Source organism: Filicampus tigris, chromosome 9 (genome assembly GCF_054856515.1).
Source record: "Filicampus tigris isolate MCC_2025a chromosome 9, RoL_Ftig_1.0, whole genome shotgun sequence".
In the NCBI taxonomy this organism is placed as follows: Eukaryota; Metazoa; Chordata; class Actinopteri; order Syngnathiformes; family Syngnathidae; genus Filicampus; species Filicampus tigris.
Genome location: NC_141225.1, coordinates 12,819,251 through 12,834,081, shown reverse-complemented (window position 1 = coordinate 12,834,081; position 14,831 = coordinate 12,819,251). Strand labels below are relative to the sequence as shown.

Here is a 14,831-nt window from a genome sequence, read left to right as displayed (position 1 = left end):
TTACATGTTGTGCCCATCATGTTGCTATATGGATATATGTGTCGAGAAAAGCTCATTGGAAAAACTGCACAAAGAGAGATTCTTAGCAAAGGAACAACTCCCAGTGGGCACAACAGAGGAAAGGTCAGAGGCAGCTCACGATAATCCACGTGGCATATGTCATGAATGATGAAGCACGGTATGTAAATGTGTGTTTATCAGTGTGTAGTACATTGTGGGGACTCACCTCCGTTTTGGTGACACAGTTTCTGGGTGGAGATTTAGGGTCGAAATTTTCTGCGTGGGGGAGAAGTAAGAGTCCTCTAAAATGAAGAGAGAGAGAGAGAAAAAAAAGCAAACACACACATTGTAAATGCAGACTCATGAACCCCTTGTCGTTGAAGATATATAGCAACATTTGTCATGATGATTACAGTAGTGTGTGAGCTGGAGAAGAGAGGAAGGGAAGGAGAGATAACATAAAGGTAGAAACACATCAGTGAATGTTGAAAGTGTTGCCTGTGTATGCGCGTGTGTGTGTGCGCGTGAGTCACAGAGCGAGAGAAGACAGGCAGGGCGGATCGCCTCCGAGAATGAGCTTAAGCAAAGCAGCAGACATTGCGCCACAAGAGGAGGAAAATCAGGATTCGAGACTGAGGATCAGTGTCAGATTTGACACACAGAAGCTTGGGGGGGGAAATGAAACAATGGCGGTTGCATATATTGTATATATTGCACACACAAAGATGTATAGACAGGTTTTAGAGAGGATTTTTTTGTGATGAGGCAAACAGAGTTTATCTTTGTGAGGGCAACGCACGAAACTTGCCGTGAATTGAATTTTACGGTCCACCTCTGTAGACTCGCCGCATTGCATTCTGCATTGTTGACAAGTGTTTTCTTTATCGATTCAATATCAACCCTGGCTTATTGCTACAGTTGTTAAAATGTACTTCAAACTTCCTGTAAAGTTAGTATACTGTAAATATGATACAAACATAATGAAATGTACACATTTGAATTACAATGTAATCTAACTGTTTACTATTAGTCAAAACTCAAACTCAGATTTCCCATTGCTCTGCATATTTCATAAAGCAAATATTTTTTTCGAAACTACGAAAATACAACCCTGAAATAAATGTAATGCAAGAATGTACAAATTTAATTTGTTGAAAGCCAATTGTGATTTGTGCTTACATTTTCTAACGTAAAAGATTTACATGAAAAAAGGGCAGCAAGTCATAAAATAGTTAGCTTGATAGTTAATGTCATTTTTATCTAAATGTCACAAAATCGGTTAAGAAATACCAATGTGGTGGCAAAAAAAATGTATGTGCAGATTCTTAGTCATCTAGGTCATTGTAATCCACAGAGGTTGAATCAAACCAACTGGATTCTTCTTGTTTGTTATATTTCTTTCTTTCTTTTTTTTTTTTTTAAACATAAGCTATTTGGCTAAAATAATCCAATTTAAAATGAACAACATTTTTTTTTCCCTCAAACTATGAAACACTCACTGCTGCTGTGCTGACATTATCAAACAGACAGACAGAAAGACACACACTCAGAAAACACACCCTGGTGCACACGCACGCACCCCCCCACACACACTCACACACACACACACAGTATCCCCACAGGAAATGAATTAGACAAAATAAAGGTGCAAAGTCTGAAATTGGTGAATAGACTTTGAGGTTGAGGGTGGCGGGGAGAGAGCTGTTTTGAATTCTTGAACTCCCCGGGCATCGTTGACTGACAGGTTGTTAGTGACAAGGTGTTGTAAACGCTCAGTTCCTGCTAGTCTCTTGGCAGGAAGTGAAGTATTAAACCTTTTGACCTCTAATTAGTCATTAGAGATCATTTTCAAGACATCCCGCAGTCATGGAGAACGTTTAGGGATGTTTCTGGAACTTTCAGAGTGATATGTGCAAAGAAATTGCATCATAACAACAATTTTAAACACACAATTGTGTCCACTTTACACATTGCTCTGTGTATAATGATTATATAAAAACCGGGACAACACTGTTGTACATCTCCCGGGGGAAAATGTACATCATTGTACGATAAGATGTACATTAATCTTGGTCCTGGGGTGTTACAATGCCATGTTACTTATACTTTTTAGCCCTTGAAAATGTAAAATTAGCCGGGAGTCCAATAATTTCTATCAATCCCGTATCACAAAGGTTTATTGGCATACTTCCTTTATGATGTCACATAAAGGTAAAAATGAACAAATACGCAAAGAAGTACATAGATAAAGTCCTGTTGTACTGACCTGTTTATAGGTTTGACATCTTTCCACTGTGCAACGTAAAGGAGCGGCTTCTCTTCCCCGTAGGTGGCGCTGCCCACTAGATTATTCCAATCTGCATGCAGTGAATGGCCTGTACGTAATCCTCCATCTAATTTTACAATCAAGGCCAAGATAAACTATAATTTAATGTCATTTCTGTCAGTTGAAAAGAGTACTTCACAAATGACTGTATTCACAACGTCATGAACTTAGTTCAATTTCAAAAACGTCTAATTTAAGACTATTCTTGAAGGTGACTTGCAGGTTAAGATAATCGAGATGTCTGTGAAAGTGACGCTAGAAATCCTAATTCATATCGTGAACGAAAGTTTCATGTGTCTACAGGCTGCATGATCAAATCTGTACACGTGTTTTAGGTCAAGACACAGCATGAAGGCATGAATTTGCACCTATGCACACATAGATGATTACGTTTTAGGACTAGGAAAACCGACTATAAAGGAGATCAAACCCAGTCAGTGCATGCATGAAGAATAAATCCAGAGAGCTGTTGTGTTATTTTGGTTTGTGGGCTTTGCATGTCAGCAAAGGTCCTCGTGCAACGTTTAAATATGAAGGGAAAAAAATGTGAAACGCTCTGTCACTGGAAGGAGGAGGAAGAGGAACACTCCTGACTGGCTTGACTTTACGTTTGACCTTTGAGGGAAGGAGAACTAATCCTTGAATATAATAAGAGTGTAAGATATGGAAAATGAGTGCACCGTTATCTGCGTTACCCTGGAGACCAGCAGCAGTAGCAGCACCAGCACCCTGGGCTGCTGCAGTTGCCAACTTATTAAAGCATCCAGCTTGTATTTATGGCTTGGGAAATATTTCTACGCACCCACCCGCCTCCTCCGCCCCCCGCCAACATACACAAGCGGCCTCTTTTCAAATGAGAGCGCACATCTTTACGTCAAATTAGAGGAGATTTCTATACTTTGCAATCGAAATCATTTAAAATAATTTCAAACTAATTTTCTCATGATTTAGATCGATAAAGCAAAACTGGAAAAAAATATTATGCAATCTATAAGTGGCTAAGACCTAACACGGCCTGTTTGCAACAGAACCGTTTAAGCTTAATACTTAATGCGGTTCAAATTTTCTGCGTAGATTTCAACTCAATAATATTCAAATATATTTTTCCCGAGCAGCGTCGAAGCGGCTGCGTCTATTTAACCCTTATCCAACAAAATCCGACATGAAAGAAATAATATTCGTGATGCCACAACAAAGAAGCGGAACCTCAGATGGCTGCCACAGATAACCTAAAAATAAAAGAGGGGGAAAAGAAGCCCACTGCACACAATAAAAAGAGTTTGCGCATGCAGAGCGTTCAATGTGCAAATAAAAAGCTGACACGCTTCTCCCTCCTTGCATCTATCTGTGTGTCTATCTATCAATCATCCGCGCAGATCTGGACCAGCAAATGATGCATTCCCTGCATTAGATGTATTTGTTGTGCCAATTTGAAAAGGCGGCGATAATCTGGGAGCGAGAGATAAGAAATACCATTTATTCTGCGCCACTTGGGAGCCTATTTCCCGGGCCGATCAACCCCCCCATTCTCCGCGACACCTCCAGCAGCCCGCTGATAACGATTAGGCTATTTATTATCTTCACAAAGAACAAAGATTAGCCTGCACCGATGAAAAATTACCCCGGGATGGGTTAGAATCAGAGGGACCTCGGCATTTCTTTCCTTATTTAGCTCTACACTTTAAGTTGCACAGGCACACAATAATATTACTACTACTACTAATTATAACAATACTAATAGCATTTTTCCTAAATATCACACAAAATATATGTAGAGGGATTTTAAAAAAAAAACGGACGGTGCCTTGTTTTTATTATAGGCCAAAGCCACTTCCGTTTCTTTGCATAATAAGATTTTCGGTGTTGAGACCTCTCTTTCTCCTTGGATCGTGAGAGGGAAAAAAGGAGCGGGGTATGGGGGGGGGATAAGAAGAGGAGGGATTGAATTAATGTCAAATCCTAAAATGGAAGTGGATGTTTGTCGCCGATAAGGTTTTATCATCAGGCCGGATCAAAAGGGCTCACACGAGAAGCATGTGTCTGCTCATATTATCATGCTGATGAGCTCTAATATACCGCAAGCCACTCTGCTCCCTTTCCTCCGTTTACGTCAGTCTATTTGGCTTTTTCCGGATCAGTAAATAGTAAATAATCCCCCTATTGGAGATGATAAAGAAAAAAATAATAATATGCCAACCGTTTAACTCTAAACCAATTAGGACGGTGTGTATTTTATTTATTTATATAGTTATTTTCGCTGCTGGCCATTAAGTATATGTGAGCTCCCTTTTTGTTTCACTTCCAACTAGTTCAAGTTTATGCGTAATAGCTGGATAAAAGTGATGGTGAATGGCATCATGTTAATACTCTCACACCGGTGAAGCAGGATGACTGTATGCACAATCAATTTCTATGATGAAATATGATCAACTTTGGAAGGAGGTTTGGCAACAACGTGGCCCGCAGAACTACAACGAATAAATGAGTAAGCCCGGTTGCCACGGACACTCACTGAGCAACTCACGCATTGCAATAGTCTATCGTACATCTGGAAATTCTGAAAATGAAAAATGCCATTTGCACATTGAGTGTAAAAATGTAAGAAATTAACTATGTATACAAATATAAAATACATGGGGCGTATATACATAAATATAAATATATTGGGTGACAATTTATCCAGTTATCGTTTGTTTGGTTTTGAAGTTTATTTACAGCGTGGAAAGAAAGAACATATACGAGTATTCCATAAAAACACAACACAAACTGAAGTGTGACATTGATGCTCGTGTATCATAAGCAGATAAGCGATATGAAAATGTCAATATTGTGTAGCATCAACAGTTCACAGCTGATTAGTGAGTGGGACATGATCACTTTCACAGTGCAAGCGAACTAATCAAGAGAAAGTGTTTCTTTGATGGGTGAGTTTCAGTGGGGATGGTGTCACTGGTGAGTATAGCCTAATCTCGTCTAATCTGATCTAATCGATGTAGCCAAATTGAGTTTGCCCACTGGATTTTCCTCGAAATGAAATAAAATAAAGTGGACTTGATGTATAATAAAAGCTGCCACAGATTAAATATAACTTCCTGAAGTTCATTTGCTGGGCAACCCTCGTCAATGATCCCTCTTCTTCCCTCCATCGCTGTTGCTTTCTTGCAGTTAAAATTTAGAAAAAAAAAAAAAAAAATCATGTCCTGAATCATTTTTTTCCCCTTCCCTCTGATGCAATGACGTCAGCAAACGGCGTCAAGCAGGCGGCAGTGTGGATTTCCAGGGCTGCACGCCTTCCCTCTTCAATTATTGTCTGTCAATCACACGCGAGGAGGGAGAAGGACCAACACACACACACACAAGTGCAACACGATGCCACGTAATGCGAGAAAGAACGTGAAGCAAATATATTTTTGTGAATTTTATTTAGAATTTCCAAAATTCAAAAAGTAATAACCTAACCATAACAATAATAATAATAATATTTATGGGCCTGGTCTCTTTTTTTTTAATTCGAAAAAAAGTAAATCACCACAGGAAAAAAAGCTTCCCCACCATTATATATGGCTGCCCACTAATAGTTTCATCAAGTCATACCAGATCTTTTAAAATCAAGCATACAATTAGAGATAATCTAAAATACCTTGAAGAGTGTTCTGTCCGGACGCCCCACCTCCTCACTTCTGCCCTGGCCTCTCATTGGCCGAGAGGAAGCCTTTCCTGGTGACTCCACCCACAGCTTGACAATGGTGGCTGCTGGCTGTCAGGCAGGCAGACGCATTTACATGTTGCTTCAAGTCCCAGAGGACGGACAGAGTCTTGTCTTGACAAACACTCAAACGCGAGCAGCAGAACCGCACACGGACACAGCACCTGAAGGACGCCGGGGACAGAAGTACAAAGTTTGTCCATGTGAGTACACTTCTAAGTCAAATGCTGCTCATGCAGAGTTGTTTTTTTTAATATTAATATCAATATGTGCATTTTTCTACTGTAGGTTTGGACTCCATGTGCAAGAGAAGAGTTGAATTGAAATCGGATGACAGCTAACAAAATTAGTGCTTCACTGCAAATGGCCATTGTGAAGATCTCTTGAAGGAGAGCGATGCAAAAGGACACATTTGCTCAATAATCGTGTGTTTCCCTCCTTGGATCTATCTGACCACCAATTAAAATAATATTAATAAGCGAACTCCAGCGAAACAAGCAGAAGATGGATGTGGCTGCTGATCAGCCCCGCTGGGTGCACCCCCACGCCATGCTGAACGGCCAGCACCCGGACTCGCACCATCCCAGCCTGGGCCACAATTACATGGAGCCTTCGACCCAGCTACTGCCTCCGGACGAGGTGGATGTCTTCTTTAACCATCTGGACTCTCAGGGAAACCCGTACTACCACAACCCCGCTAGGGCCAGAGTGTACAGCCAGGCGCACGGTAGGTTGCAGATGTAACATTGAATCTGTGACTTAGAGCAAGGAAAATGACCAAAGTCATTTCCTGTTGCGGCATGCATCGCATGTTCATAGTTTAATTGGCAAATGTACCAAATTCACATGGTGATGGAAGTTTGGGTCGAGGGAGCGTTGTGTCACCATTCTTGTCAATGGGCCTGTTGTCACCTCCGCTTTCCCCCTCCTGACAGCTCGCCTGACGGGCACACAGGTGTGCCGGCCTCATCTCATCCACAGCCCGGGGATCTCATGGCTGGACGGGAGCAAAGCGGCTCTGTCGGCCCACCACCACAACGCGTGGGCCGTGAGCCCCTTCAGCAAGCCCAGCCTGCACCACCCGGGCTCGGCGTCGCCCGGAGGCCTGTCGGCGGTTTACCCGTGCAGCAGCACGTCGAACGCGGCCTCCGCAAGCTCGCTCACGCCGCCGTCCCACTCCAGCCCGCACCTGTACACATTCCCCCCGACGCCGCCAAAGGACGTCTCGCCGGACCCCGGGGCCGCCTCGCCGAGAATGGACGAGAAGGAATGTATTAAATACCACGTTTCGTTTTCGGAGGGGATGAAGATGGAGGGTTCGAGCCCGATGAGAAGCAGTCTGGCCCCCATGGGTGCTCAGAGCGCCTCCACTCACCACCCCATAGCGACGTATCCCACCTACTCGCTGCCTGCGGCTCACGAGTACGGCGGCAGCCTGTTTCACCCGGGCAGCCTGCTCGGGGCTTCAACCGGCTTCAGCAGCAAGAGCAAAGGCAAGACTCGGTCCTGCACCGGTGAGTTTCCTGGAAATAGCGGACACTGGATTTGCATGAAAAAAAATAAATCTATCGAAATCTAAAATTGACTACTTGGTGCATGCGTGACAATTAACGTTAAATCACAATGAGGTGGGAAATGTAACGTTGTAGTTAATATTATTAACAGCTTTCAATTGCCATCGTTTGAATGTAGAAGAAATGTAAATATGCCTACAGCGCCATTATTTGACATTTTGGAAATCTATTATGAGTGTTTTGGAAAGAATAAAGTGTGGTTAAACCCGCTTAAGACGCTAAAAATAAGCTTATTAAATTACATGGTTTAAACATAAAAAGCTTAATAAACCACACATTTGTTGATGAGCACAATTATTGCCAAAAGCCAAACAGGATTGTTGTTATTTTAGCCCTTTTATTTATCATTCCTAACAGTCCATAAAATCAATTTTGTGACAGTCAAATACAGCCTTATTTATTAATTGTACTGACTCTTGATTTTTAATGCTACCAGTCTTTGGCAGTAAAATTAATGTTTAATTTCGTAAATTAGGAAATAACAATAACAGTCTTTCTGGAAAAAAAGAACAAGAAAAGAAATGGTTATCAAGCATGAGGCTGCACTCATAGCTGAACACTGTGACAATAATCCTCTTTTGTTAAGCGTGACTCTGTAATTACTTCTGAGCTGGCTTCAGCTCAACTGCATCCAAGATCTGGTGCACATAACATCCCAAAACATAAAATATTTCGCTTTAAATGAGCCTATATTCCATAATACCATCACATATTGTTCCTGGTTATTATTTGAGAGCGTTTAACAGTTACAGTAAATTTGTAAAATATGTAGCATGCTTTTTCTTTGAGTGATAAACTACAACATCACAATGCATTTATCATGTGATTTCTTCAATCGTTTGTATTGATAATTCATAAATTATTTTTAAAACATGATGGCAAAAAAAGGTACATTACATCAGTGACTTATTAATTTGTCCCACTGGTCCATAATCAGCACAAATAATCTTCGTGTGACTAAAGGTACCGTTTGAGTTTTAGCTTCGTGTCAGGGGAAAAGATGAACAAAAATCCCCTTTACACGCGTTTGTATTTTGATCCACTTGAATCGCAAATGAATGTGTGTGTGGTTCCTTCAGAGGGCAGAGAGTGTGTGAACTGCGGCGCCACATCTACGCCTTTGTGGAGACGGGACAGCACCGGACATTACCTGTGCAACGCCTGCGGACTGTACCACAAGATGAACGGCCAAAACCGACCACTCATCAAGCCCAAACGCAGACTGGTGAGTCCCTGCTGTGTTTGTGTTGTGGGAGTAGTAAATACGAGTGTTGGCTTGAGAGGGGGAGGGAGAACACAATTCCAGGAAAGTTATATTTTCCCAAAGAGTTTCCAGGAATTGTGTCTGGGGTTCACCTCTTGCTCCTCCAGCTCAAGATGTCAGCCGAGCGGGACCTTGCTGCTTGTTTCTGCTATCATTATTACTGCTACTTCTGATACTGTCGCTGATAGCGCCCCTCAAAAACGGCCAAGCAGGAGCCGCTTTTAATATGACATCATGATGTCATCTTGCTGTGGTTTTATGAGAAGACTCGCGTCGAGGCTCCGTGAAGCTTTGGACAAGGTCACATACTTTGTTTGGAAAAGAAAGAAAGAAAGAAACATGTTAAGACAATGTCAAAAACAACAAAGCATGGTTCAGAAATTCAACTAGTACAGACGTTTTGAAGAAAACAGCCAATAATGGAGCCAAGTATGTGATAGACCAGTGATTGCCAAAGTGTGGTATGAGTACCACTGATGTTATATGAAAATTCAAAGAATTAAAAGTTCAAAGTGTGCAAATTGTTACAGTGGAATGACAGATTTTTTTTCAATCTAGTACAGTTCAGTTGTATTTAACTTTTAAAAGCACGTAATCTTTTAAAAAGTATTATTTTTCAAAATTTATTAAGTATATATTTTTTAAATTTAACTAGTACAATACCTTTTAATTATTATTTTTTGAAGTGCGTTAAAAAAAGTGCAGCGTTCAATGCCTTTGCCTAATTTTTGATGAACTCTTGGCCCTACTGCGCTGTGTCCAGTATTTTATGTTAGGCTGTATTTTTTAAGTGCTGCTTGATTGTGATGAACTATAAAATGTTGATAGAAAAAGCAGCAACCCGTCTACCTGGAATCGTAACTATTTGGAAATCTAGGGCATGAAAAAAAGACATTTCTAATTAAGCGGGGTGACAGTGCATAGTTAACGTATGGGAATTAAACGTGACACCAATTTGTTTATTTACCTGCATTGATCAAAACTCTATAGCTGCGCACATGTAGACCTTATTTTTTTATCTTAAATATATCCTACATACTGTAAATGTATGTATGAAAACAGCTTTGTGACTGATGCAAAATGTATGACTTCAACACGTTTTATCAATAATAGCGTATAGGGCCATATATCAGGCCCGGTTTCCGTATGGCTCAGCAGTGACTCTTGTGTTCGGTGGCAACAGCCTTTCAGTTGTTTCCTATCCGGATATCTGACCGGTCCAGATAAAGCGGCGGGCCCAGCGTCTGTTTCCTCCCTCGACCTCCTAAACAGAGTCAGACCTCATTTTTCGAGTGGTCAAGCACTCTAGTGTTATCCGTGGCACAAAAAGCACCGTTTGAAACAAATCGAGAAGATGAGGAAAGTTGCGCAACACAATGAGCCTTGTTGTGCCGTTTTTCAAAATGTTTACTTCCTTTATACATGGAGCACATCGAAGTGAACGTGAATATTTATAATTATAGTGAATAGTTTAGCAAATTAAAAAAAAAAAGGGTGAGAGGAGATCTATGCATGTGGATAAGTGCAGTATTTAATAAAAAAAAGAGTGCTGGATCCTACACTGTAAAAAACACAACTTGTAGTTTTTGGGGCTAAAACAGTAATATTAGTTGGAACAACTTTAAAAATTAAATAAATTATTGACATTTATGGCAACAATATTAGTTAGCGCAACAACGCAAGCAAGTTATTAACTCCAAAACAATTTGCTGAGTTGGTTTTACTTACCGTATATCTTTAAGGTGAGGGATAATACAATGGAGAATTAGTTCTGTCCACTGTTATTTCTTTGTTGAAAATGCGTGAAAGACAATTTTCACATTAGCAAAACTTAAAAATTTTGAACTTCCCAACTTAAAATTTTATCGAAGTTGAAATTTTGAGTTCACCCAACTTTTTTTTTTTTATTAACAGTGTACTCTTACCCCCCAAAAATGTAAATTTTAATTAATAGTGTTTTGATAATTTATAAAAATACATTGGCACTAATGGTAAATACTAATCTTAGTTTCAGCATCCGTGTTGTGAAAATGTTTTTTTTTTCAACACTGCAGGGATAAGATTAATATCTTGACCAAATTTACCATGACCACAGCCAAGGCAAAACAATCCTAATTGGATGAATACATTTAAACCACCTTCTCCGTATTCTTGAATCTTGTCATTAAGATTTAACGTGATTCCCTGCAAAATAAGGAGCATTTAATCAACGCCATTATCTCGATCCATACCAAAAATGCAGTTGGGGTTTTGTTTGGCTCTTGCCACACTTTCACAAGTTTCATGGACGTCAGCGATGTCGTTTAATCCTGCAAACAAATAAACAAATGGGGGATGAAATAGTATCAGGTAACATTATATTTACATCCTCACAAAAAAAACAAACAAAAAAAAAAAAGATCCCATATACTGTTGAATTATTCTTGTGTAAGCATTAGCAGCGGTCTAACTCAACTCTCTTTGCAGTCGGCAGCCAGACGAGCAGGCACCTGTTGCGCTAACTGTCAGACGACCACCACAACGCTCTGGCGGCGCAACGCTAATGGAGATCCAGTGTGCAACGCCTGCGGCCTCTATTACAAGCTGCATAATGTAAGTCTCAGAGTGCTGATCGCCAGGTTGGGCCCGCACAAAGCCGACAGGGTCCAGTAGTCGGGAAGTGAGCGGGGCAGGTTTCACTGATTGTTGAGGCAAAAGAGGCAGCGAGGGGAGAGTGAGAGTTGTTTGACCCGCACACACACTGCTTGGACTTGAGGCTGCTCTGTCCCTTTGTGCTTTATTGTTTCCATGGTTTTCCCCCTGAGAGTCACAATGGTGCGACTGCTATTGAGTGAAACCACAAGGCTAGGATCTATATGAATTGCATTAAGGAGGGCGACGTCTAAATTCACAACAGCTACTCGGGGTGCATATTATCAAGGGATGAGCGAAGTGACATTTGTTAAAAGGTAACCGAGTGATGCAGCAAAACCAGAGTACAGTGGTCAATTTTGGGGGGGGGGTGCGGAATTTCCTCGGCACACACCCGCACACCAGGCGAGTGACCCTTACAAATGAACAAACTTGCCGCAACACAAAACTGTGGTATCATGAAACAATGTTTTGAGGCGCCGCATATACTACTTTATTATTTTTGATTGTTCAGAATCAAATTTCCCTGGACGCTGCAGCTACACTGGAATACAAAGAGAGGAAACAGACATCTGTTAGTCAGTGAGGTGGTTTAATCCTGTAAACAAACACACAAATAAGGGATGAAATTAGACCTGCAACTAACTATTATTTTAGTAATGAATCTATCCATTATTTTGAAGATCAAACAATGTATCGGATAAAAAAAAAAAAATCATTCCTTTCATCAAAAACAGGACATAGTTTCAAATTGGCAGTGCAGAGAAGGCACAAACATAAATGAATAAAATTCATTTACTGGACTGGTCCGTAACATGTTGGAAAATTAGCGAAAAATGTCAATCATTGTTTTCCAAAAAAAAAGCAAATCTTTTATTTTGTTTCAATGTAAAGATAATCATTCTACTTTCATGCAGGATGACAGAAATATTTACTTTTGAGTGGATGAAATGTCAGAGATTTGGCAATTTTTAAATAATAAAAAAAAAGTATCCAAACAAAATTTCATAAATAATTAGCGACTGATTTGATAATCGATGACCTGTCGATTAATTATTGCACCGCTAGATGAAATCACCTAGGTGGCGGTAACAAGGCCGGGATGTACTGTATATGAATGGCTTGGCAGCAGCAAACAATTATTGAGGTAAAAGCTATTGTGCATTTTGATAATAGAGACTCTCCACGCTTCACTTTTTAGCCACAGGTACATATGAAATCATAAATATGGTTCCGTATTCCTGTTACGCACATTATACTTATATACTGTATTGGTAGGGCTTGTTGGCGGCGAGCTGGATAATGTAGTAAATGTTTGTTTCCGCTGTGAAAGCTCATGGCATTTTTGATTGGTTGTTACATCTGCCACTAACATTAAAGATTGTGTGGCTCAGGGATTGGCATGGCTGTGAAAGAGATGCTAGTTTCCTTAACCCATGTAGGCCGGGAGCGCAAACCCGCGTTTCTACCTCTAGAACCGGGAGCGCTGTTGCGTCTTTCTACCTCTACGGGCGGGAGAGCGTATACGTCTTTGTCTTTTTTTAATCCAATTCTCGGTCTCTTAGCCAATGAAATGCATCAGAATATACACGTGACAGTGTCTTGAGCCCTTTGACGATATCCCGGAAAATTTTTCGAGCAGTAATGGCTGTGTGAAAGCCACATGTCTAAGCTCTCAAATTCTTTTGGAATTGTGTTTCTATCTGCTACAGAGGCTGTATCAATTATTTTGTAGGTGTTGAATTTCCGTGAAAACGTCATGTTTTAGAGGGTGATTGTAAAGTCGCCCTTAGGTTGTAGAGAGACGTTTCGCCAGGCGCATTAGGCCTTAATGGGTTAATAGAATATTTTTCGTCTGCACACCTTTACTAAACCGAAATACTATTTGCTTTGGTACTGTTTTGGTTTGCGTCAGAGTGCAAATGGGCTCGGCTGTTAACTATTTAAAGCGGAAGTCCACCCAAACATATTTTTTTCAAGAATATGTTCCCAGCAGGCCCACTAGTTGAAACACGGCATTCTGATTAATTTTGCATTTGTTTGTGGAATATAAGTTAAGCAGAAAAATGCACTCGTTTTTAGCCATCTCTGGGGGTGGCCATTTTGTCTTCTGTTGACTGAAAATGACATCACAACTGCTCACAATGACCAATCACGGCTCAGATTCAGAAAACAGGTCAGCCGTGATTGGTCGTTGTGAGCAGTTATGATGTCATTTTCAGTGAAAAAATATGTTGACTTCCGCTTTAATATTGGTGTGTGAAATATATTGTCTTTAAACTGGCCTTTTTTCTGATAGTAAAAGAGAGGTATTTAATTTTGCAGATAACACACCCATCACCTAATTGGGGCACGTCTCCATTTAGCTTTTGTTTTGAATCCTATATGAAGAGAGTCTTGTTAGCGGGGATAATTTATTGAATTTTAACCTCAGAACTGTAAACCCACCACTAACAAAATCTCCTTTTGACTCTCAAGGTGAACCGACCCCTGACCATGAAAAAAGAAGGAATACAGACACGAAACAGGAAAATATCCAGCAAGTCCAAAAAGCTCAAGCGGGGCAGTGAGAGTTACGAGGAGTTTACCAAGAGTCTTCATGACAAGAACTCTACCTTCAGCTCCCTGGCAGGACACATGTCCATGGGCCACTTGCCGCCTTTCAGCCACGCCGGACACATGCTGCCCACTCCCACCCCGATACACCCCTCCTTTGGCCACCCGCACCACTCCAACATGGTGACGGCCATGGGCTGAGGCGGGTCAGGCTGGACCACACTATGTAAAGACATTTGAGGGTCTTCTGATTGATTATGCAAACGGTGAGGCCAATATTGAGGTACCTAACACTTAATGGAGGCAGAAAGATGTATTTCCTGTCAGCCCAATACAGACACACACACACAATATTACAACTATGTCATTGCTCCTAACATCAATGGATTGACAACATGAGTGCATTGTGGTTGAGTTTGTGCGGATATGTTTATAGTAACTGTGAATATTGTACAGAAGAAGGCGATGAACCAATCGTCTTCGGTCCATTAAATAAAAATATGCTGGAATTTTTTTTTTTTTTTTGCCATCACAGAAAATTACACACACAAAAATGCAAGCGAACAAAAAAGCTTTATGATTTATAATTTGACACTGTTTATTGTAATTATGATTATAATTATTGCTATTCAGATAATTTATTTTCACTGCTTTGTTCCTTGATTATATTATGAATACTGTTGTACCGGTTATGACTATATTTTTTAGCTAAAGCGCTTTCTTCTGACTTGGTCATCATTTATACTCATATGAAATAAAGATATCAACTTGGAA

The 14,831-nt window shown here is 40.5% G+C and overlaps 3 protein-coding genes across 6 annotated transcripts in view; 1 reads left to right on the top strand and 2 right to left on the bottom strand.

Moving 5' to 3' along the window:
• LOC147142008 (ras-related protein rab7-like) overlaps positions 1-6,117 on the bottom strand; it is a 23,462-nt gene extending 17,345 nt beyond the window's left edge. Inside the window, exons 1-2 of the mRNA XM_086040077.1 lie at positions 5,967-6,117; positions 227-302 (exon numbers count right to left, since the gene is read on the bottom strand). The gene's annotated coding sequence lies outside the window, so the exon portion shown is untranslated. The remainder of the gene's footprint in view (positions 1-226; positions 303-5,966) is intronic.
• Positions 6,070-14,831, top strand: gata2b (GATA binding protein 2b). The gene is made up of 6 exons (XM_086040074.1): positions 6,070-6,235; positions 6,321-6,759; positions 6,968-7,546; positions 8,686-8,831; positions 11,337-11,462; positions 13,980-14,831. Exons 2-6 carry the CDS (start codon positions 6,537-6,539, stop codon positions 14,256-14,258), a joined length of 1,353 nt encoding a protein of 450 aa, XP_085896200.1. The 5' UTR covers positions 6,070-6,235; positions 6,321-6,536; the 3' UTR covers positions 14,259-14,831.
• The window catches only part of eefsec (eukaryotic elongation factor, selenocysteine-tRNA-specific), an 85,839-nt gene continuing 78,559 nt past the window's right edge, over positions 7,552-14,831 (bottom strand). For all 4 annotated transcript variants that reach the window (XR_015088076.1, XR_015088078.1, XR_015088077.1 and 1 more), the window contains 2 exons: positions 11,102-11,179; positions 7,552-9,178 (listed from right to left, as the gene is read on the bottom strand). The gene's annotated coding sequence lies outside the window, so the exon portion shown is untranslated. The remainder of the gene's footprint in view (positions 9,179-11,101; positions 11,180-14,831) is intronic.

What these genes read in the sequence shown, in the direction of transcription:
- gata2b (XM_086040074.1), top strand. Translation starts at nt 6,537, where the DNA reads ATGGATGTGGCTGCTGATCAGCCCCGCTGGGTGCACCCCCACGCCATG. An exon ending in AGTGTACAGCCAGGCGCACG is followed by an intron (nt 6,760 to 6,967) that starts GTAGGTTGCAGA and finishes CCCTCCTGACAG; the next exon opens with CTCGCCTGACGGGCACACAG. An exon ending in TCAAGCCCAAACGCAGACTG is followed by an intron (nt 8,832 to 11,336) that starts GTGAGTCCCTGC and finishes CTCTCTTTGCAG; the next exon opens with TCGGCAGCCAGACGAGCAGG.